We start from the raw sequence: 26,076 nt of genomic DNA, 5'->3' as shown, positions 1-26,076 counted from the left end.
CTACTTAGAAGGTTGAATTCTCGAAGAAAAAGCATTCCATGACTCATCGCTATAAACAGACAACGGTTTATTTTCAACGTCTGCATTTATAAATGCATTCCACTGTTATATGTATCGCCTTCACCTAAATGTTAGGCCCTTGCAACCTTAATAATTATTCCGTTTTATAAAATTTGAGGAAAAGCGCGGGAGTGACGTGGAAATTGCAATGACAGTGGTCTAAATATATCCGGCGCGGCGTCGCGCGTAGAGCTGGCAGCGCGCCTCAGTCGAGATCTGACCGCCGCGAGTCACACCCGAACGATAACGAAACAGCAATCATGGTTTACGAAAGTGACTTTTATACCACCCGCCGCCCTTACAGGCCGACGTCCACCTACAGCAGCCTCACGGTGAGTCTCGTGTACCTAACACTACGCGTCGTGGCCGGGTCGGCCGCCTGGCCCGCCCCGCCGCGACCGCCACCCGAGCGTGCCGTGCACCGCTCCTCGCTCCAACTCTCTCCCGGGAGCCGGACACCCTCGTACCAGCTCGACCCTCGACTCTCACTCTATCTAATCAATCTTCAACCATTTAACAAGTGTTCGTCTCGAAATAGGGATAACAGATGTCGAAACGTCTCGCGACTACTTCCGCTTGTAAACATTCCTGATTGCTTTCATTAAGTGTCCTAGGTTAGGAGTTTCGCTTTGACGGTAGCGGTAGGGAACCGGGAATATTCCGCAAGTGGGTCAGATCGTGAAACGGAGTCGGAAAGCGGAGCTACCGGGCGCGCCAAATATAGCCGCGGCTGGAGGCGCGGCCGACTAACGGCGACTTACGCTTGCAGCGGCCGACGGTCGGGGACTGGGAGAAGGTGCCGTTCGTGCCGCGGCCGAGTCTCGTGCCGGACCCGGTGACGGCGTTCGGGCGGCGCACGGCGCGGGCGACGCGCCCGAGCATCCTGGACCCGGTGGCGCGCGCCGCCATTCCTCCGGCGCCCGAGAGCAAGCTGCCGGCGCTGGCGCCCTACGTGTCGCCGCGCGAGCAGACGCGCGCGCGCGTGCTCGCCGCCGTAGGGCAGCGTGAGCGCGCCTTCGCCGCGGACCCGCTGGCCACCCCGCGCGACCACATGGATGTCGCCCTGGCGTACGCGCACGGCTTGCCCCTGCACGAGCCGCGCCGACACGTCTACTATTCCAACTACGCTTCCTATTGAACGGGACGCGTGGAACATTTTGTGTCGCTTTCGCTTTTGTAGTTAACCCTAACTTCGTCCACTGGAGACGTATGCTCAATTAGTATGGGGGTTGTCGGGGGTAGTTTCGCGAAGGACGTCCGAGGAGAAAAGGTAGACGACCGGTGTTATATCATTTTAGGCGGTCGCTATCAGGAATGACACGGAAGACGAGACGAGTTCGATAAACATGTTATCGCGGATTCATTGAGGGTGGACATTATATCAGATCCCAGATAGATAGTCGGGCTGGTGCGAGGGCGGTGGGGTGTGGCGCGGTGGTGCTAAGGGCCCGGTTGTTGCAGACGCCGCGGCACTACGTGGTGGTGGACCGCGAGCCGGCGCCGCGCCGCGCCGAGGAGCAGTACTCCTACTCGTACTCGAGCACATCAGAGCGGTCGGACGGGCGCGGCCTGCCGCAGCGGTCGTCGTACAGCACGTCCACGGAGCGCCGCGCCGGCAGCGGCCCCGGCGGGTACAACTACACCTCGGAGCGCAGCAGCAGCCTGGGCGGCCCTAGCGGCTACTCCTACTCCTCCACCACGAGCGGCCGCCTGCCCTACGGCACCACCTACCGTCACTACTCTTACCGCGTCTAGGCCCGGCTCCCTTCTCCCCCCCAATCCCTAATCCCCTCGGCCTCTAATCAGTATTCGCTAACGCAATGTGATCACTCTACTTTAATGTTAAGCAAGTAGATGTGAATCGTAATTTAAAGCTTTTTGATGATTTTTTTAGTGTATACATTTTATTTATTTAAGCTCTATGGTTTAGACTGAATTTTTAATAAAGCTTGCATTTTTATATTCTATTTTTCTTTTACAACACCCATGGACTGGGGACAAGGGTCGGTGATGAACTCGACCCTTTACTAACATGGTTATTTTTTAAATCTTCTGAATTTTCTTTATTGTGTAACATTTTCCAAAATTCTAATTGTGGCATACCTATTATTTCTTTTAAAACACTTGTTAAATGTTTCGTGGTTAAAAATGGTCCTTCGATCCGGATATTAGAATCTATACTGATGTTACCTCTGCAGAGACTTACATTTCATTTAAAACGATGTAAAAACAAAGACACATTTATAGCTCCGAATAAAGATTGACATTCCTGATTTTATTAGTAGCCAACAAGGTTGTTTCAAGGATTTAATGAGTTACGCGTCTATTATTAAACCATCAACATCAACACAGGAAACTGTGGGAAATGTGTCCTTTATATTTATTAAAAGCAGAATTATCTAAATCCTTGAATACTGAAGTTTAGTAATATAATGTTACTGAACAGTACACAATATTTAAGGTGAGAAAATAAATAAGGTCATTTAGGAACGGTAAATAAATATCACACTTGCCAGAAAGTGAATCTGACATACAGAATAAACGATGGTGCGTCTACTTATGTCTGTAGCCAAAAATACAATTATAATGGGCTATCATTTGTTTTCTGACGCGGCAAGAACATCGAACCGCCTGCAAGGTGAAGTGTCAGCCATGGTTTTATTTATAAACAATCTCAAGGGATACATACAATGCATAATACATATACATACATGATGCAGTTAGAAAATAATCTCATTGGAAGCTTTTTCACAAAATCTTGCAAATGATAATCTGTTAGATTAAATTCTCAGAAAAGTTTAACTTTCTTATACATATACTGGGTGTATTTTGAAAATAGGTCAGTGAAGGCAGAGCGAAAACGGCGTTACAAGTTTTTGGAGTGGGATCGGTTGTCATAAAAAACCTTTTTTCTCAAACATGCAATGAAATATTGTCTTTACGTTCCTTAAAATGGGCTGGGAAGTATCGCTTTTTGGGCGCAACAACTCGAGAGGACTGTAAAGGGATTTCATATTATTTTTTAGGCCTAGACCTGCAAAGTAACTTTTTTTTATAAAATATTGTCCTTTAGAGCATTTTTATTTTATTTCATTGTATGTTTGAGAAAAGCACTATACATGCCTCGGCGTGAAAACAGATTCCCGGCCTCGTATCCCTATCCCTCGCACGCTCGCTCGGCCATATATACCCACTTGGCCGGAAATCCTCATTTTCCCGGCCTCTGATGTAATGTACTATTCCCCGCAACCTGTACGTTTTACTCGCCCTTTTACCTGCCCTCACTGACCCGCTATCAAAATAATATATGTACCCCCAAAATGTTGGTAAAAATTACCATCGTCAATATTATCGATAACCTCCTATTGGTGGTATTATAGTGTTTACTACATCATTCAAACAGTTTATAGCACAGGGTAATGATTCGGGCATTCTTCGTTCGTAGCTCTCATGCATTTTCTGAAAGTATTTGAGAGGCCACATTAGGTACCTAATATTTACCTACCTACTTATAGTTAGAGAGGGAAGTATGAGTCAGGCAGGTAAGTATGGTCGCGCGATAAATGATAAAACATATTGCCGTCCCTATCGCACTTACAAATAGTTTTAATATTTATCGCGCGACCATACTTGCTTGCCAGATGTGCAACTAGAAAATGATATATATATTGATGGTTAGATACAAATGAATAGGTATTACAGATACGAAGTTATTAATATTCAAGTTAGTATTGGGGTTTCCCAATAGTTCCACAAGTTCTCAAATTTTAAATTTCCCCAGTCCTAAATGTAGGTACTCACAGACATTCATCTTCCTAGTCAAGAATATTAAAAAAAATACTCGCATTTCCGGCTCTGCAAAATACTTCTTGCAAAGGCAATAGGAAAATATATAAACAGAAATCGATGAGCCATTCTCAATCATAAGGGTAGGTACCTACTTATTGCCGGTTGCCAAAAGTAGTTAATTCTATATACGGTGAAAGAAAAAGGACCGTTCAAACTTTGCATAGTGACCTTTGAGGTCATAATGAACAACTTTTATTATGGGGTCAATGCTGAACTGAAATCGCAAAAAAAATTTTGGCTGTTCCATAGATAGATAGATATAGATATAATATATACTCTTTATTGGCACACTTCGGCAAAAGATACAGCGGAGACAAAACAAATGATTAATAAATAGAGTCAGACAACAGGCGGTCTTATCGCTAAAGAGCGATCTCTACCAGACAAACTTTGGGTAGCGGAAATAAAAAACATAATCAAAAAGAGAAGGTGCTTCGAAATAAAAAATCATAATTATTCTAATTTCCAACACACAAATTGAATGAATATACACATATAAGAGAATATAAATAGACAACATACATATCGACCAGATGACGACCGGTCTGGCGCAGTCGGTAGTGACCCTGTCTGCTGCGCCGCGGTCCCGGGTTCGAATCCCGGTAAGGGCATTTATTTGTGTGATAAGCACAGATATTTGTTCCTGAGTCATGGATGTTTTCTATGTATATAAGTATTTGTATATTATATATATCGTTGTCTGAGTACCCACAACACAAGCCTTCTTGAGCTTACTATGGGCCTCAGTCAATCTGTGTAAGAATGTCCTATAATATTTATTATTTATTTATTTATTTATATCGACTGTCATGATACTCATGATGCCGCTCATTTCACAAATTTTTTTTCGTGATTTCACCAACTGGTCCTATAATAAAAAGTTCATTATGATCTCAAAAGTCACTATGCATAGTTTTGAACGGTCGGTTTTTCATTTCACCCTGTATAAGAGTCTCAATATAAAATCGATTTTATCGACAGCCGACAATGTGGTACCTTATGGTTGAAAATGTCACCTGGTGCCGTAGCCGCATGGCATTTCTGCGTCGCGAATCGAAAACGAAACGCCGCGAAAGGTAGTCTGGCTCTGTCACGCCAATACGCAAGAGCGATAGAGATAAATATCTCCGAGCGTTTCGTTTCGTGAGCGTATGTGCCATTCGGCTGCGTACCCTAAAAAATAGAGGAACCCATGATCGCAACTACATCCTATTTGTCGTACACAGACGTTGCCCTTGAGTCCGTTGACCTCCATCTACTACCTTTCGTCTTCGTTTCTACCCTTCACGACCTACCACGACCCTTACGTCACGTACATACCGCGACTCTCACAGGTGAGTATACACGATGTATATAGCTCGTGTATATAGAACATTGCACATAGAGGCTGATCACGCACCACGCGCAAATCCGTGTTATATACCATTATTGCTTATATCATTATACAGAAGAGGTCTTATAGATAGATAGATAGATAGATTTTTATTGGTATTAATCATACACTGTCAGTTTACAATCATAAATTATAAAAAAAAAGAGTCCATATTCTAGGTTAATCATCATGGCATTAAATTACATACATACTTATAAACAAATAGTCACGAGAAAAGCAATTTTTAAAATGTTTTACTATTGGTCCTTCCAACCGGATAGCAAGATTATTTATATGTAGAATATACCTACAGATTACAGATTGAAATGATTAGAAAATTAATTAAGTTTAAGATATAGGTACTAAATGATATATTGTCACAAACTGGCAAATATCATAATTATCACGCCACTCTGTCGGTCTCTTGTAGTCAGTCATTCATAAACATCAAACAAAAAGATACCTGAACAACAGCAGCCATAAATAAATTATAATCTCAAACTCTAAAATAGAAAACATACCCACTGATTCAGTACATATTAAGTACATGCATCATGGCCTACGCTTTATGTCATCAAGTAGTTTTGATGACTTGGTCCTTCGAGCCGGATTTACACTGATACAGGAAATATTTTTCGTTACGCTGTTCTTTGGATAACACAAGGGTCTTCGAAAATTCGAAATCCTCATAATTGATTAGAATGAAAATCGACATAAGTATTTGGCTTACATAGCCTATTTGTGCCAAGAAACATAGCCACCTAGTTAATTTTCAATAAATTACAAGCACGCAGTCATGAAACATATTGAAATGACAGTACAAAAGGTCGCATTCCTGTGTTCTAATATAACGTCACCTCGGCCTAATTTACTTGTCATATCAATATCACCAAGTGGGCTGTAAACTTCAGTTATTGCTTATTGCACTTCTTGCTAGTGATTTATTTTGATTGGGCGCTAAAATATTAGGTGCAAACGCCGCTAGTACTTATTGTAATTATTAAAATTAATTTATAATGCCAATTGTCCATCTAATCGATGTGGGGATGTTAGCACGTCAGCCGCGATAGCTGGAAACCCGGGTTCTGTTCCCGGCTTCGCCACCAGAGGGCTTGATCACTTTTTCTTTAGTGTATGGTGTCTATTTCAGTTTATAATTTGTCCATCTAATATTTACATAGTAGCCCAGTAGGATTTCTAGCTAGATAGATATGTATTTGTTAAATAATAGGTTATTCAAGGAATACCTATTACTTATTTAACAAATACCTATAGATATAAACAGAAATAGAGGCAATAGAGGTATATTCAATGATAGCTCGATGCTACAATGTTCCGAACATGTAGATTTCATTTAAGCATCCTAAATACATAATCGTACCTATTGTAGATCGATTTGAACCGATAATCTGCATTAACATTTTAATTAATAATACATGTAACTACCGCAGATTTAATTTAGTGCAAAGCAGGCAAGTATTTTGCTGGAACGGCAAACCGTCCCCTCGCGCAATTTTAAACGTCAAAAAATAACATAGGTAACCATAACAAACGACATAATTATTTTCTTGGAAATGTGGCTGTTACGCCTCTATATTCACTGTTACTGCAAATCTATGCAGTATAGTATGTAGTATAGGTAGGTGTAAAGCCAACAGGAAAATAGTATTTGTAAAAGATACCCATTGATTGCACCATGATTCATTATTTTGGCTGCACTAAATGATCAACGAACGGCAATGTTTATGAATGTTGATGCATAGTAAGAGTTTCATGATTTCATGAGAGAGAGAAAAATAATTTCACCTGTGGAAAAGAACCGTCGACCTAATGGCCTGATTCTAATTTTATCATACACACCATCCATATCGTAACCAGATCCAATTATCGACATTTATTCAGATTAGAATCAGACCTTAATTGTAACACTGCCGGCGTATCATGCTTCCAATTTTATCACTTGTCCACGTGGATAAGACAACTGTCACTCTCACACTGACATACTTGCCAAAGCGTGACGGATGCTTTATCCACGTGGATAAATGATAAAATTGGAATCATAATACGCCGGCTGGATGACTTACAAATGTTGCTATATAAACACTGATCCTTCAAAGTACAACAGCGAGGAAAACTAGCAGACTGGTGACTGCATTTATGTGAGATGTAAGAAATAACAAATGAAACTGTCATACGTTTTTCTTTAGGTACTCACTAGTATTTTATTGATGTCTCAGTCAATCATTCACATATGTACGTAGGTAAGTACAATAAATAATTTCTAGTGGACGTCTTATCTTGTGGTTGTGAAACCTCTGAATTGGAATTGGAACCAAATTACGCCTCTATGAGGACATAACTTCTACTTTTTCAGTGGATGTAGCTGGTAGTGCTGTTACTCGCTATACATAACGACATGACAATCACATCTGACAGATTCTCGAGCCAAATAAGGCCCCGTAAAGTGACGCCAGTTCTACTAAGAAAAGTATTTTTATCTAAAAAGGTTTTGTTTGTTTTGCGTATGATTCAAATCTTGAATCATGACAACTTGCCAAGCGTTTGGTAACTCACTGTAGTACGACGACGAGTGTACGGTCAGCCAAGAAAGTGGTTTACAAAGACTCTATTTGAAACACATAAAAGGTCGAAAAGTGGAAAACCACTTTTTTGGCTGACTGTACGACGAATAAAACTAATAATTAGTATATTATAGGCAGGTATAACTTTTATTTGGCCATTTAGGTTTGGACAATGCAATATTACCTACATATGCTAAATATTGAACTCATCTGATCCAGACGGGCTGTAAGTGCGTTTGCAATATTTAAGATGGAAAGACGCTCTTTTCTTGAAGGTTTAAAGGTTGCGGACGCAAAAAGCCAAACATTGTGATAAAACCTTTTGTCCAGCTGCGGATGTCGTAAAATTCTTCTAAAATTAACCATCCCCAGTAATTTACGCAATTCTCGTCTCCTCCGCTTTACAAAAACGGTTCATGTTTACAATATTAACTGCGCAATTGGGACTTTCATCCTGCCAAGTGATTCCAGCGGTCGAGTGACGATGACGTCATGTTCAGTTTCAGTGCTTTTCACACAAGTTCAACGGATATCTTTAGAATGTTTACTCGGATGTCTCGGATCAGTCGAAATACAGCGAATATTTTACAGGGATTCATTTAGAGCTTCGTTGTAATCATGATTGAATGTCAAAACAACATGTTTCAAATCTTACCAGTCCAGAACGGACTGACATACTTAGGTACCCAGATTTCGGCAATAGTTTACACATACGGTGTACCTAAAACAAGATCGTATTGATCTACAATTAGTTACTGTAATGGGCCCTTTTTCTAATCCGATTCCAATATCTACCAGAAAATAATGTGACAGACAAGCAGACGGACAGAGTCGCACCAAAATGTGTACCTTTTCGGTACGGAACGGAACAGAATTAAAACGAACTTCAGGAAATTACATACTTAGTTATACGAATATCTGAGAATATTTTCAATGCTTTATTCAACTAATTGTTAAGAGTGTGTTTGAGCAAGTGCCAAGTGGCCGCACCGAGAAATTGATGGAGACTGTACAATCTACATCCTATTCAGCATAGCCTGTAAATTTTCTTAGAAGTAGGTTGCAAAGCTATATTTCGTAGAAGCCGCATAGGTGCCTAATAATATCTACAATCTACAGACCTTAGTAGCCATGTTGGTACCTACTCATAATAACTAGTCTTGGCAAGTGGCCAACCGGCTAATTACGAATCCAAACGTAACACATTGTAAAAAACATTCTTTCAAAAAGTAATTGTCGGGGAGTGGGGGAGTACACACAAATTATACGAAACATATGGCTGTAATTGTGAAGTCTGGCCACTCGTATATCAAGATAATTTGAAGAGCAAAGCAAACAGATGGACAGAAGACGAGAGCGTCTAATATAACAGTGAAAAATATTTTTCACCACACCAACTGGTAAAGGCTCTCTTTGCTATTCGAAAACAGATAGCAAAATTGCATTTTATCCACAAGAGTGCAAAGTAATTTCATACAAATTCTAACTTGATGTCTTAAGCTGACTGATAGATTTAAAAGATACCTATAAATGATGATTTTGAATCATAAATATTGAATAAATTGATGGATATGATGTTTTGTAGTCCGTATTTTGTTCGTGTTGGTGTGGAAAAATTTTTGTGTTTCACTCGGTGGCAAAGTTTGTTTAACCTTCGCGCCTTGATACCCTCGCAACGCTCAAGATTCCACTTTTTGAACCACTCGTTACGCTCGCGGTTCAATATTGGTATCTTTCGCTTGCTCGGATATCAATATTGGCACGAGAGGTTAAACAACAACTTTGCCCCCTTGTAAAACAAATAACTATTATGGTTACCTATGTACCTATTCGCGAAAGATGTGTCTGCGATCACGGTGAGACTTAATGGTTTCTGTATTTAGAGAGAATGCATGTTTATGTAGATAAACGGATTCTCCTGTATGTCGTGTGTATATTTATAAATAATAAATAAAACTTGTCCAACTGAGAGTTGATGGAATCTTCAGACATCGGAGGCAGCTCATAATTTTGCTTTTAAATTTGCAACCACAGTCCAGGTTAAGCAATCTAAGACCTTAAATTCTTATTAAAAAAAAAAAAAACATTCAATAGATTTAATAAAACGCAAAAAAATTTACTCGGTTAAAAATGCACATCAAGTCACAACAATATTCAGATTTCAGATGGCTAATTTTGCAAAACGGCGAGCACAGCGGTTGCGAGAATGACGCAACGAGACGTTTATAACTTTTCCCCTCACTAGCTCGGAAACACGTGTTTTGTCCTTTAATACCAGCGGGTAAAAACGCATTTTATCCACTAGTGGGTAAAGTAATTTGACCTTGAATAAAGTTAAATTAACTGCTTTCAAATTGGTAAAAGTAGGTGAATCGTGTGTGTGTGGATTGAGTGAGCACCTTCCGAAAATAAAAAAAAATATGCTGATCATTTAGTAAAAGTTCTAAAACAATTGTAAAACGAATCTCTGAATTTGTAAAAAGATAAATCAAAAGATACAGCCATTAATATGTGCTCACTCAGTTCTCACAAACTACCAACGAAAACAGTGAATATATTCATTTAACATATAATATTTATATACTAACATTTAGTAAAAAATAGGCCAACCTACCTCTATAAATATTAGATCACCTAGTGACGTTTTTAATTTTTTACAAATAGTTTCTTATGCTCACTCAATCCACACACTTTTGAAAAGCCGAATTTTGATGAAAAACATAAGATTTAGACCGCTATTATATGTGTATAGTTTAGTAAAAGTGAAATGGGAATTTGTAAAATACAAACCGAACCACTAACGTGTCAGGTTTTTTTATAATAAATTTTTGTAAGTGCTCACTCAGTCCACACGTTTTGAGAAAGTTAAAAATGTAAATATCTTACGATTTGTAGCACCTAAGACACTCGAAAGTACTTCAACATTTAGTAAAAATTTTTACTAAATATCCACCATCTAATATTTTATATTCGTTGTCTGGTTTTAAAGATATTCAGACATAACTTTTCTCATACTAATGTATCAAGTAGGGTGACCACACTATGTCGGCTCCTGATTTGCCCCACCTTCCCATTGTCATATTGAGATTGGGGAGTTTCCTTCGTTCAATTTTGATAATATTAAACTAATACCATATTAATTCTCCATCTGCAAACTGTTTTTAGGTTATGTTCTTGGCCTAGTGATGATGTGTATTGTGTAATTTTTATCGACGTCAGGATAATAACCATATCGACATGCATGCATTAAAAAGGACATGAATAATAATTGGTAAGAAACAAAGAATATAATACTTCACTAGTAAGAAACCAGAACCTGGTAATCTAATCGCGCTAACAGATGAGCGTACCGGATTTGTAAGTGGGAGCGAGAAATAGTTATTCTTTTCTCGCTCCCACTTACAAATCCGGTAAACTATTATCAAAATTGAACGAAACTCCCCAATCTCAATATGACAATGGGAAGGTGGGGAAAATCAGGAGCCGAGATAGTGTGGTCACCCTACTTGATACATTTGTATGCGAAAAGTTATGTCTGAATATCTTTAAAACCAGACAACGAATATAAAATATTAGATGGTGGATATTTAGTAAAATTTTTTACTAAATGTTGAAGTACTTTCGAGTGTCTTAGGTGCTACAAATCGTAAGATATTTACATTTTTAACTTTCTCAAAACGTGTGGACTGAGTGAGCACTTACAAAAATTTATTATAAAAAAACCTGACACTTTAGTGGTTCGTTTTGTATTTTACAAATTCCCATTTCACTTTTACTAAACTATACACATATAATAGCGGTCTAAATCTTATGTTTTTCATCAAAATTCGGCTTTTCAAAAGTGTGTGGATTGAGTGAGCATAAGAAACTATTTGTAAAAAATTTAATACGTCACTAGGTGATCTAATATTTATAGAGGTAGGTCGGCCTATTTTTTACTAAATGTTAGTATATAAATATTATATGTTAAATGAATATATTCACTGTTTTCGTTGGTAGTTTGTGAGAACTGAGTGAGCACATGTTAATGGCTGTATCTTTTGATTTATCTTTTTACAAATTCAGAGATTCGTTTTACAATTGTTTTAGAACTTTTACTAAATGATCAGCATATTTTTTTTTATTTTCGGAAGGTGCTCACTCAATCCACACATACACGTTTCCTCGCTATAGTGAGGGGAAAAGTTTTGTGTTACACTCGGGTGCAAATGTATTTTACTTCTCGTGTGTTAAAAACCTCGCAAGTTCAGGATTCTATTCTCGAACCACTCGCTTCGCTCGTGGTTCAACTATAGAATCCTTTCACTTGCTCGTTTTTCAATTCCACACTCGGCGTTAAAATACAACTTTGCCCCCTTGTATAACAAATAACTAAAAAGCTACTCGCAAATATTCTAGTTAAAATTTACAAGCTCTCCCTTGAGCATAACAAAGGCCGGATCTTGAAGGGAACGTAAACATTGAGCATTCCTGGCAAGAGGCCGAAGGTTGGCTAATTACCAACTATATACAACCAATGGAAAAAGATCTGATGGACGTGGGGACTACAAACGTGGTGCCTTTGGGAATCCGGGATGTAATAAAATTAGATTCTTCAGTAGTACTGATTTTGATGGATCTTGGCTTGAATATGAAATGGTAACGTATTTTTCTGTTTAAAAATGAAGTATTATTAAATACTGATGAATAAATTACAATTTGAGCTTCAACTTCTTAAAAGGCTCCAAAATCTAAGGCCAACAAAGATATAGGGTGCTTGCAGATGTTGTGCGAAAAGCTTTTATTTTGTATTTTCACGAAAACGTCCGAGTGTCATGCTATTTCAGTCAGTCTCAGTACGAGTACAAGACGTCTTGACATTGTCTGACTAGCATTCCAAATGAGAACGTTTCCGAGAAAATATGATTGAAAACTAGGTACCTACCATAGAGGAATAAGTAAGGGAAGGGAAGAGTTGTAACTTGTAACTCCATACATCAGTAAATGCGGGTATTTGTATAGGCATAGTTAAGTGACATTTAGCGACAATCACGCGTCAACTAGCGTTAATTATCAGTACTGCTACTTGTCAATAGATGTCGCGACGAACGAAAAGTCTAATGCTCACCAATTTTTAGCTAATATTACAATAGTATTAATCAGTATTCTGTTTTCAATTCCTTCTGCTTGTAATATAAGTTGTAAACTGTTCTAATATAAAATTTTTGGTAGACGAGACACAGTTGCCATACCTAGTATCGAGTAGTGGTACTGATGATTCACGCTATTTGACGCGTGACTGTCGCTAGATGTCACTTAACTATTGCCTATACAAATAATCCGCATTTACTGATGTATGGAGTTACAACCCATCAAGCGCGGATCCAGCTTCGTGCCCATCCGTTACGTGGTCTATTTTATTCCATGACCCCCCTGGATCCGCGCATGCAACCCATCCGTTACTTATTCCTCTATGGTACCTACTTACCTATTACGCACAACACTACATCTGTAGCAGTATACATATCTTAATTATCACAAACTGATTTGATTATTTCCGCATTGTCATACATGATAATTATACCTAATTTTAGATACCCCATGACTCACTGCCATTGATCTACGCAATAAGGTCTCAAAAATAGCCCGTGATGCTTCGTGATGAGGCATTTCATAAACAAAATGGAAAAACAAACCGTTGCCAAACACTTTACAAAAACAAACTCCATGCTGGAAATTGATTGATCGTCTACGTTTATCTTTTCACACACTTCTAAAAATCTGGGTCATTTTTTGTGCTAAATAACTCAAAGTTCTGCAGATATGTCCAGACTTCTTGACCCTGAAGTTGACGATAGATTTGTCCGGCTCAAGCGTCATTTAATAATAGTTGCGAGTATTTTCATCACCTAGCTATCATGGAAAGTTCTATCTATATAGTTCCACCAAGGGTAAAGTGAACATACCAACCTAAGATGTTATATAATGAAACAATCATGATCTCCACTGTTTTGATTTTATTGCACATTCACGCCAACAATTTGCATGAGTTGCGTCCACAAATGCTTTTTGCATCTGTCACCTATATGTGAAATAACGAATGCAGTGATAAATAAGCTTTGTCAGTTAACCACGCTCAAGAGGTGACCAAGTTATTTAAATCAAAAATTACTTTAGATTTACACGCACAATTTCTAAAGCATTTTTTGCTGACATATCAACGCACAGCCGAAACCGCTGGTCCTAGAGATCTCAAATTTGGCAGAATACTTAAGACATATGACTGAATACGTGTTTCAGGTTTTTTGAAAATTTAACCCCTAAAAGGGTGAAAATGGGGGTGATAAAGTCAAAAAATCAATATGGGTATCGTTTTTATGGTTTATCGGGTCGCTTTATAATCACTGGAGTTCTAGTGCAAATTATCCCTAATTTAATCGGGTCGCTGATCACGATAAATACAAAGCTTTTAAAATCTAACGAGGCGGAAGTGAATACCTTTATAATCACCTGGATCTAGTGCAAATTATATTTAACGCTGTCCTGATGTCTGCATCAGTAACTGTGCCATTGCCTATCGATATATGAATTTAATCAGTAGTATATTCTGTATATTGTATATAATAGCATTTAGGTACCTTGTTACCAATCTATGATATTGTTAGGGAAGGAATTTTAATTATAATTATTAATATACATATTTCTCCTATTACATTTTTTTGTTTTCTTCTTTCATTCTTCAGTCATTAACCAGCTTGAATTGGGAGCATTTCTAACAAGTGTGCAAAATTTTTAACAACGTAATTATTAGTCACGTATAAGAGATAGAGAAATGCTTTGTGCATTAAAAATGTGCTATTTGTAGAGGTAGTCGGCAATGTCACGCTATCGCTGCACAGTTTTGTCATTCAGAATTAAAAAACCGAAGAAAAACACATAAATCGAACTCCTATTGCTGAGTATTGTGCCTCTACCAATCAAAGCCAATAACATTCCTCAAGAGTTTTAGTAGGTTGCTCATTATAAGCACCATTTACCGAAATTGGAAAGCACTACATCATAAGGATCCACCATGCTTTGGGGCTTCAATCTAGCCAAACATATTTGTGGCTTTCGATCGCTTTCAAAAAGAGTCCTTCATGCTTCTGAAATTCATCAAAAATTTCAACAGGAATTCGTTCTTATCGTAGATGAAGCATAAGGATCCTAAAAGTATGGAACGCCATATTTCAGCTTATCCGCAGCTGCTTCTCATTGGTCATAAAGCCCTTTAAAGATTTCTCATAAAGCCTTAACTCCTCAGGCGGAATTAATATATCGTCCGACGGCTCGCAGCGTGACTCGACTCGTCACATACCCAGAGGCGCCGCACCACGTGGTCCGCGTGCGCGTGCGCCCTTCGGTGGTGCTCCGCGAACTAGACCGCATCAACTACCGCCACCGCCCGCAGCTCGCAGTCACAGCGCTCGATGAGTTCTACAATGCAGAGACTACTAAGGTATGTTACCAAAGTATATTCTCCGTATTCTCCCAGGTAAGAGAAACTACCGCAGACTGACTCGGCTCGTCACATACCTTGAAGAAAACTGGACCACAATAACTACTGCCACCGCCCGCAGTTTGCTGACAGCATTGACAGCACTGGATGAGTTCTACAATTATTTTTATGAGGATTTTAAGTTCTCACTGATCTCAGTGCATAAGTTCTTACCTTAAACTTAAAGTTTTGCTATAAAGATTCTTGCTGGCGCAGTCGGTAGGATAGGTAATCGGTTAAATAAGTTACCACCAGACCGTTTAACACAACTTGCCTTGTCGCGCGCGAGTCCATAGATCAAGCGAGACTTCAAGTATGGACTCACGCGCGACAAGGCAAGTTGTGCTAGAGGGTCAGGTATTGCCTGAAAAATATCAGCACCAGCAGACATGCCCAAGCCACGGCAGTTTTATAAAATCTAAGTACAGCAAAGTGAAAGGGCAAGTAAAAAACACTAACATCCTTAATGACATTCTGATGCTACGGATAAAATAGAACGAGTAAAGATCTGTTAATTGCTAACCCTTGAATCCCTCATTTCCAGTATTTCGAGGATGAAAAACGCCGCATCCGTGCCGATACCGCGTCGCTTCTTGCCCGCGCCCGGTCCGTGGTGCCTCGTGCTAAGTCCCTCGCACCCCTGGACACAATTTACTCGTAAGTTCTAGTATTAGTAGATTCAATGAGTTCCTTAGAGTGAAGCCCAATTATTCTCAAAATGACAAGAGAATAGTTTGAGACACACCGCTTAAACCCTTCTGAACAGGCCTATATAAGGACTCTGGTACTTGGACTAATTTACAGGGGACCCTCTCACCATCCTAAAAGCATTGCTAGATCTTTACCTGAGTAAATCCGCCCCTACTCCTAAAACAAGGATGTCAAATGAAGCTAAACTGTAAAATGCGAACTCAACACTGAAGTGAAACGCCATCCAGTTATTTTGATTTAACCAATGTACATATAGCGATCCGCCTGGAGCGCGGGTTATGTGGCCTTCGGGTAAAAACTAAGGACACATGTATACTGAATACTGACTGATGTATACTGAGATGAGGAAATTGACACAACAAGAAACATTATTTGGAGCCTAAGCTTAATACTGCCAATTGTTTCCGCCTGATACGTTAATATATGTTTGACGGGATAAGACTAAAATCTAAGTACAGACCATCTCTCTTTTCATCCAGTGCAAATACATATACAACTCCGTATAGATAGATAAAGTCTAAGAAAAAAACGTACCTCAGTACCATACAGAAAAAGGTACGGTGGCCTAAATGGCATTACACCTTTGGGGTACGCTCAGCTAGATGGTGCTAATATTAATATTTGACATTTTAAAACATATAAAGCTAAGAATATGGGCCAAATTGTCAAAACTGAGGTTCAAAAGTTTTAAGCCTGTGTCAAGAGATTCGACAGTACCTCTCTATAATACTCGATCCTCTTTGATCCAGTGGGTTACATTGAAAGGGGATCGTATTTTAGTATTGCATCGGACTAAGAGATTAAAAGTAAAACTAAAAATAACGATGATTGAGAGATAAGTAGCTATTTCCGTTCAAAGTGATCGAGGCGTCTCTCATTGCACCCCAGACGAACTAGCCTAGATAAATATCGACAGAGCAGTTTCTTCTCACACCTGCTCGAGCGGTCGTCAAGTTTTTCTTGGCCACATGTAATGATATATAAATAGACAGCCCATTGATGCCCGACTGCCCTGGCACTGACATTGGATTTTGACGACATTATCGCTCGGCTGATCATTGGCAATGAACACTACATACTCTAGGGTCGAAACTTTTGACTAATTAGCCAAGACCTTTAACAATGAGATATGTAACAATACGCTCTCTCATATTTGGTTGCGATATTTTCAGCGTGGGTGTAGATTTCATAGGCAAAATCTCCGTACAGCGTAGGCAACGAATCACCGGATAATTATAGACTGGTTAAATGCCAGCAAATGTTTTGCTCTGTAGTGCTCCAATAAAATGTTTTATGGTTTATTTTCATTGGGTGAACGTGTAAGATTTTTCAGTCTAATTGCGATGTTTGCAACATATTATTATTTTTGTTCTACTCTAAGATGATTAGCAACATTATAAGCAGCAGCTAACACCTAATTATAAGGTGTTAGCTTTCGTGAATTGTAAATAATTAAAATTACGACCTATCTCTATAACTTACAGCACACATAAGTAGGTAATACCCGTTATTATCTTTGTGGCTATTGAATTACAAATTTTGATTCTCACATCTTATGGAACTATAAACCTCTCTTGGTCCTGGCCTTAATTAGACATTTCATCTAGGTACATATTTGTTATGAAACTTGTTACGTTTAAAGTCTTCAAAGTACCTACCACACGTACCTATTACCCAACTTACGAAAGTGTTGTTTCGTCTGCTGGTGCCTGTTATTAGTAAATGTAATTTTTACGTCCTCAGATATTCCTATGGTGAGCCTGTGCCATACCGTTACAGCAGCGATGCTTATATCGCTGGACTACCACCGTCTCTACGCAGCGTCGTCCACCACATCAACAACATATCTTTCTACAAGTACCAGGAGCCCCCGAAAAAGTTCACAGGTAAGTAACCAGACACACCAGAACATAGACCAATCAGCTCACGCAGGCGAACACAACATAAGAACAGATACCAACTCTTAACAAGTTACTGATCTGAGTGATCCCTTTTGTACCTCTCTTTTACTCAACTTCTAACCCGTAACAGTCAGTTCCAGTGTGCCCCCCGTGATAACATGAGGTGTTCTCGCCAGGACGCGGCCACCTCGCGTGTCTGCACTACGCCGGCAATAAAGCCTTCTCCAACCGCCGACCCCTCTACAAGGAGTTGAGCATCAGGGATGACGTCAATCTGCTGTCGTTCTATGCGAAAAACAGGCTCGCCGCCGCCGGCCTGGCCGACAACGCGGTCACAGGTACTACGACCGCATCGCATCTCTAACGCTCGCTCACCCTACGCTTAATTAAAGTTGAAATAAAACGTTCGCAGTCGCTCGCTCTGTGTAGAGAGCGAGTCTAAACAGGAATATAAAGCCCGTGTCTAACACTGTGTGTGGTGTCTCTTGCAGCGGGCGCGCAGGAACAGCCGACGGCGGCGCTGAGCGCGTAGCCCCCGCGCACCCCGCTCCCGTCCCCGCGCGCGCGGCGCGGACGCGGCCCCGACCGCGCCCGCGCCGCGCGAGCCCTTCGCGTACTCTGATCTCGGTATAACACGCTCCGACTAACCTACAAGACCTAGATCATCTATTTTTTTATCCATTTATTCAGATAATTTTACTTTAAACGAATACTTAACGAACGAATTATAATTAATTCTATTTTTCTAGTCATTTTTCGTGACGGAAAGACTCTTCGTTTTGGAGAGGGACATGTCACTTAACAGAACTGATTTTAAGTAATAAATAAATGATTATAACAGATGTCTTAGTTGTTTTAATCATTCCGCATGACATACCTTAACTGATCCAGGCTTACATAATGCTTCGCTTTTGAATAACAGTTTCGATAACTTTTGTTTTCTTAATATTTCAAAACACGATAAACATCAATGTTGTACATAACATAACTAAACCTAAAAAACTAAAGCCTATAAACAAGCAAAGAACTCGAGACGAGGTATCATTTCATGAAATGCAAGCACAAACAGGCGCGTCGCAGTCGAATGCAGCTTTCGAAAGTTTACAGCATGTTTGGTTCCAGTGAAGACGGAAACATGATCAGGCTTGGCGATGAGCTTCTGGGTCTAACTGCTTGTATGAGGAAACCCGATGAGCTGCAGCTGCTTCTTGTTTGTCCACAAGTTTTGAAAAGACTAGCCGTGTTGTCCCTAACATCAACCCTCAGTCAGACAGATTTGTTTACTTGAACACAATACAATTGGAAATGTTTCGACAGTGTCTCACAAATCTAAGATCACGGATGCCAAATAGTTGCTCAGATAAATATTTCCAAAAATACCCGACACACCACACACATAGACATTAGGATCATGTGCAATACATCACAAGATATCCCTCCGAACACGCTAGTCTTTTCAAAATCCCTAAGCCGTTGGTAACAAGGGCCTGGATGCAGTGAAACTGCAGCCGTGGAGGCCGAGCCGCAAGTTCCAGGCTCCTAAGACGATGGAGGATCCTTCGGAGGAGCTGAAGGCGGCTAAGGCGGAGAGGGAGGCGAGATTCCGAGCTACAACAGCTGAGCCTGTGCTGACACCTTCGGCGGACCTGGCGGAGATCAAGAGGAAGAGGCAAGAGGAAGCTCGCGCAGCTGAGGAGAAGTAAGTACTTAAGATCTTTCTATATTACAAAAATGACTGGGCTACAAGCTACTAGCACGATGAACAACTTTCTAAGCTACGATGACCCAAGGAGAAAATGGCCCACTTAAATAACACGTTTTATGGCTATTGTACAACCATAGGAACAGTGCTGAACAATAAGGACTAGGCTCTAAGAGTTCATATAAAATACCCATTTAAAAATTAGTACTTAATGTCCAGCTTCAATGAAAATAAAGATACATTGATACTTAATGATATTAACAAGCATAAAAGGATAAAGTTTAATTTAACTCTTGTTACAGAGCTTTAAAGGAAGAAGCGAAACGAGACGCGGAACGCAAAGCCCAGGTAATTATTTGTTAGGTGATATTGTTCTTCTACACTCATTACATATTTTCCGACCTATTAAAAATTGCAATTGGGAAGAATCTAGTATAAACATAAACAACTGCCGGTGAAAAACTGTCTCAATGATTTTGACCCAAAAACGATAACACCAACTTAATAATTCTCTTTCAGGCTGAGCGCGAAGCAGCAGAAAAGAAGAAGGCCGAAGAAGAAGCACGCAAGGCCGAGGAAGCCAAGCGCAAGGCCGACGAAGAAGCTCGCAGGGCCGAGGAAGAAGCCCGCCAAGCCGAAGAGGCCCGATTAGCAGAGGAAGCACAGAAGGCCGAGGAGGCCAGATTAGCAGAAGAAGCCAAAATAGCCGAAGAGGCGCGTTTGGCTGAAGAGGCTAAAAAGGCAGAAGAGGCTAGATTAGCGGAAGAAGCACGTCTAGCGGAAGAAGCTCGTCTAGCAGAGGAAGCCAAGAAGGCTGAAGAAGCCCGTTTGGCCGAAGAGGCCCGTTTGGAAGAAGAAAGGCAAGCGGAGGCCCGGAGGCAGGAGGAACTCGCTCGCCTTGAAGAGCTGGAGAAACAGGCTCAGGATGAGCGAGAGGATGAACTCGCAAGACAGGTAAACACGACTATCATATTTACATATTAGGCAAAACAACGTGCCGTCCCTGTTGAAAACATAATTTCAAGAATTTCTTTAGATCAATGATTCCATTACCATATGTTTCAGGCGGCTGAATTAGCGGAAATCGCGAGACAAGAATCAGAACTAGCCGCCGCCCGTTTGGAAGAGCTCTCACACAGCGGCTCCGCGGCTGAAGTACCCGAAGCTGAGGCGTAAGTATCAACAATCCAATAAGAACAATAAATAAGTAAGGGCCCATAATAATATGCCTCTGTCTAAGGAAGCCCCTATGCGCAAGATAATCCCCTGCATTAAAACCCCATTGCCCTGCCTTAAAAATCACCGTCGCCATTAATATTGTGGCCCTACATGTTGCACAGTATAACACTACCCATAATTATGGTTGATGCCCTACCTTCAATTGAATTCTGGCTACGGCCCTGTTAACGCTAACTTTCTTATTTGTATTCCAGCGAGTCCCAAGAACCCGAGCCCGTTGTGGAAGAGCCCGAATCCCCCGTAGACGAGCCCGCGCCCGCCGAAGACCCCGTCGAGGCCAGTGAAGACGAAAAGGCAGAGCCTGACGTCACGGACGAAGAATAAACTAAACTCCATCATTGTTAACATGAAGGGATACTTCGAGCAACACCGAGGACACACAGCAATATCTTACTGTACAAAAATCTCTGCCATTTTTTTAAGGAGGAACACGTGCACACATACAAAATTGAACCGAAATCGACACATGCGTAGATGATTGACAAGAGTTACAAACAAATCTAGCACACCTCAATCTGTGTTTGTGCGGACGAGTAAATAGACGCATATCGCGCTCATTACTCTCTCACTCCATACATACATACAAAAACGAACCGAAATCGACACACATATATAGAAAATTTATACAGGTCATAGACAAATCTTTCACACCTCAATCTGGTTTATATATCGAGGGTTTACTTTACTGGTGAAACCCGATAAATCGAGATAATTTGTCCTTGTGGACAACATTGTGGAAATTACACATAGTTTGAATTTAAAAAAAAACCCCGACCGCGACATAGTGGACCGATTTTCATGAAACATGGCTAAGAACACTCCCGACTAACTCAGCTTTCAGACAAAAAAAACTACATCAAAATCGGTTCATCCGTTCGGGAGCTACGATGCCACAGACAGACACACACACAGACAGACAGACAAACAGACAGACGGACACACAGACAGACACGTCAAACTTATAACACCCCTTCGTTTTTGCGTCGGGGGTTAAAAACCAGTTTGCTCTCGGGTTTCACCAGTAACCCCTCGATATACTCATGAGTTTAAAGGACATTTTACACACACACAACATATGCTACTAGAACATGAACTGAGGCAAAAGCGAAATAGTGCAAATGCAGACTTACAGACTACCTTCTGTGTTGCTTGAAGCAGGAATATATAGGAATCTCTATGCATTTACACAATCTATTAAGATTACGCTAAATGTCATTCAATTTTCTAAATAGATTAAATGATATAATAGCATTAATGTAAGCCTCCAACACCTAATGTTTTCTGCTCCGTAATAAAATTACGCATCAATGAAAACACACCGTTCCTAGCCACCTTCATGTGTTTGTAAAACTACCACCGTTAACATTTCTTAAATTATTTGTATTATTATTACAAAACAGTTAATGTTTTAGGTTAAGTGTTCCAAATTGTATTTTTGTTAAATTTTAACAATAAAAGACATTAACAGTTGTCTATGTTTGTTTACCTATTTTGTAAAAACCTATACCTATACTTCCATCAAAAAAGGACCAGGGGTCGAATTAAGAGCGTTATAACATTTCGGCGTCGGGCGAAATTAGGTATTTTACCCGCCGCGCGAGCCCAATATGCCGACCCTTTCTAGCACGTCTTATCGCTCGCTCGCACTACAATAATGGACAAAACAATCTTGATCCTTCCTATGGAATTTTGATAACAACCACAATCTACTATCTCGATATAAACTTTTGATTTCTAATAAACATTATTTTGTACGAAAAGACTAGAATATAGCGCAAAATAATATTAATTACGTTAAAATTTATTTAAAAATTTAAAGTAATAATTATAAACTGTGATCATATTTAAGTAGATCCAATCCCAAATGTTTGCTTTTGTTATATGATAAGTATTAGAGTAAAGTATATATTAATATGATGATAAAATAAGTCAAATATAATTCTAATTACTTCAAGGTGGTACTCAGGGTCTGATGATGGAGCCAGATGGTGGTCACCTGTACCAATGAACCATGTAACTAAACCACTTCGTATTTAGGCTCGTTGGGTTCATCTCAACAAGACCTTTGACAAGAGGTGGTACTTAGGGTCTGATGATGGAGCCAGATGGTGGTCACCTGTACCAATGAACCATGTAACTAAACCACTTCGTATTTAGGCTCGTTGGGTTCATCTCAACAAGACCTTTGACAAGAGGTGGTACTTAGGGTCTGATGATGGAGCCAGATGGTGGTCGTGTACCAATGAACCATATGACTAAACCACTTCGTATTTGGGCTCATTGGGTTCGTCTCAACAAGACCTTTGACAAGAGGTGGTACTCAGGGTCTGATGATGGAGCCAGATGGTGGTCACCAGTACCATTGAACCATATGACTAAACCACTTCGTATTTGGGCTCATTGGGTTCGGCTCAACAAGACCTTTGACAAGAGGTGGTACTCAGGGTCTGATGATGGAGCCAGATGGTGATCACCAGTACCAATGAACCATATGACTAAAACACTTCGTGTTTAGGCTCAATGGGATCGTCTCAATAAGACCTTTGACAAGAGCTGGTACTCAGGGTCTGATGATGGAGCCAGATGGTGGTCACCAGTACCGATGAACCATGGAACTAAACCACTTCGTGTGTAGGCTCATTGAAATCGTCTCAACAAGACCTTTGACAAGAAGTGGTACTCAGGGTCTGATGATGGAGACAGATGGTGATCACCAGTACCACCACTTCGTGTTTAGGCTCATTGGGTGTCTCGACAAGATCTTTGACAAGAGGTGTTACTCAGGGTCTGATTATGGAGAGAGATTGTGGTCACCAAAAATCAACTCGCATATTTGAATAACATAAAAAAACGAAGTGGTTCAGTTACATGGGTTTATTGGTACCGGTGACCACCATCTGGCTCCAACATCAGACCCTCAGTACCACCTCTTATCAAAGGTCTTATTAAGAAGAAGTAAGAACCCAATGAGCCTGATTACTAAATGGTTTAGTTACATGGATCACTGGTACTGGTGACCACCATCTGGCTCCATCATCAGATCCTGAGTACCACCTCTTGTCAAAGGTCTTATTAAGACGATTCCAATGAGCCTAAAGACGATGTGGTTTAGTCATATGGTTCATTGGTACTGGTAACCACCATCTGGGTCCATCATCAGACCCTGAGTACCACCTCTTGTCGAAGGTCTTGTTGAGACGATTTCAATGAGCCTACATACGAAGTGGTTTAGTTCCATGGTTCATTGGTACTGGTGACCACCATCTGGCCCCATCATCAGACCCTGAGTACCACCTCTTGTTAAAGGTCTTATTGAGATGAACCCAATAAGGCTAAACACAAAGTTGTTTAGTCATATGGTTCATTGGTACTGGTGACAACCATCTGTCTCCATCATCAGACCCTGAGTACCACCTCTTGTCAAAAGTCTTGTTGAGACGAACCCAACGAGCCTAAACACGAAGTCGTTTACTTACATGGTTCACTGGTACTGGTGACCACCTTCTGGCTCCATCATCAGATCCCGAGTACTACCTCTTGTCAAAGGTCTTATTGAGACGATTCCATTGACCCTAAATACGAAGTGGTTTAGTCATATGGTTCATTGGTACTGGTGACCACCATCTGGCTCCATCATCAGACCCTGAGTACCACCTCTTGTCAAAGGTCTTGTTGAGACGAACCCAACGAGCCTAAACACGAAGTCGTTTACTTACATGGTTCACTGGTACTGGTGACCACCTTCTGGCTCCATCATCAGATCCCGAGTACCACCTCTTGTCAAAGGTCTTATTGAGACGATCCCATTGAGCCTAAATACGAAGTGGTTTAGTTATATGGTTCATTGGTACTGGTGACCACCATCTGGCTCCATCATCAGACCCTGAGTACCACCTCTTGTCAAAGGTCTTGTTGAGACGAACCCAACGAGCCTAAACACGAAGTCGTTTACTTACATGGTTCACTGGTACTGGTGACCACCTTCTGGCTCCATCATCAGATCCCGAGTACCATCTTGATGTGTCTTATCATCTTGACCGTATTGTAATTTTCACATATTTATCATCATAACGTTGTAATACTTTAACATTCAAACATAACAAAATATTACAAAAGCAAATATTTACGGATCTAGGATCAAATTCGTTGGTCGCTGTTTACACACACACAATGCGAGGATAGCCCGTGTATAAACAAGGCGTCCGACCCACACAACGATAAATATTCTCGACGTTTGCGATGAAAACTCGGAGAGCGAAGTGACATACGTCTCACCTCCTCGAGCTCCGGCGCGGCACTGAAATAGCAGGCGTCCGTCGCCGGTAAAATAGCGACAGGAAGGCTAGTTTTCAAAAAATTGGCAAAAAATCATGATAAAATATTATAACGACAAATGGATAACAGCAATTTAAGCACATTGTGCAGATTATTTATATACTAAAATAACTTCGATAACATGTAGATTTTCGGAGAAATGATCACTTGTTTCGATGTATTTTGAAGACAAAATTGAGTTCGTTTTACTTTCAATTTCTCAATTTCAAAGGATTAAATGATAAATATTGTTTAATGGGCCTAAAGTACAAGATATTAGGAATTTAAATTTACCGCATTTATGAGAGTGAGCTTATCAAATTGTACATAATAAGAGCTCCGAAATCTGTGCTTCGCGCGGTTTTTCCTAAACGAGCATCAGAAAAAAAATCATTACTAATTGAGAAAGCTTTTTCTTCCATATGTTTTTTAATGAACCGACAGTTAATTAGATTTTCTAACTGAAACAAGTACTTTTACTGTCTTTTAGTATGAGTAAAGTGTACAATTTTGCCGATAAATATTGTACATTTTACAATATATCGCCTTTTTTTGTCATAGCGCTCTTAAAAAAGCATATGAAACAAAGATGATACACAGAAAAATTTGCTAAAACTGGATAATAACTGTACAAATGTCTGAAGAGGTTCACTATTATCTGGCAGAAACTTTTTACGCATATATTTGATTCGTATAATAGTTCTTGGCAGAAGTCAAGTTTGGCAGAAATACCTTACACAGAATATGATTTGGCACAAATCATTTCGCAGATTTTTGTAATACCGAATTGTCTGTTGTCAGCATAATAGTCTTCTAGTCGAACAATACAT

At 40.2% G+C, this 26,076-nt stretch overlaps 1 protein-coding gene across 2 annotated transcripts; it reads left to right on the top strand.

Moving 5' to 3' along the window:
• Positions 1-155: 155 nt before the first annotated feature.
• Positions 156-21,501, top strand: LOC125232432 (uncharacterized protein CG45076-like). Of its 2 annotated transcripts, XM_048138089.1 has the most exons (11): positions 157-392; positions 5,136-5,243; positions 15,146-15,340; positions 15,924-16,036; positions 17,834-17,976; positions 18,168-18,329; positions 19,489-19,690; positions 19,996-20,041; positions 20,213-20,647; positions 20,759-20,865; positions 21,127-21,501. In XM_048138089.1, the coding sequence occupies exons 1-11, from the start codon at positions 321-323 to the stop codon at positions 21,254-21,256; spliced, it is 1,713 nt and encodes a 570-aa protein (XP_047994046.1). In that variant the 5' UTR covers positions 157-320; the 3' UTR covers positions 21,257-21,501. The 2 variants fall into 2 exon arrangements, with proteins under 2 accessions (XP_047994047.1, XP_047994046.1); XM_048138090.1 differs by lacking the exon at positions 5,136-5,243 and having other exon boundaries at positions 156-392.
• Positions 21,502-26,076: the final 4,575 nt, after the last annotated feature.

The sequence above is a fragment of the Leguminivora glycinivorella genome, chromosome 13 (assembly GCF_023078275.1).
Source record: "Leguminivora glycinivorella isolate SPB_JAAS2020 chromosome 13, LegGlyc_1.1, whole genome shotgun sequence".
Lineage (NCBI taxonomy): Eukaryota > Metazoa > Arthropoda > Insecta > Lepidoptera > Tortricidae > Leguminivora > Leguminivora glycinivorella.
Note: the sequence above shows the minus strand (reverse complement) of the source record. Positions and strands in the feature narration are given on the sequence as shown.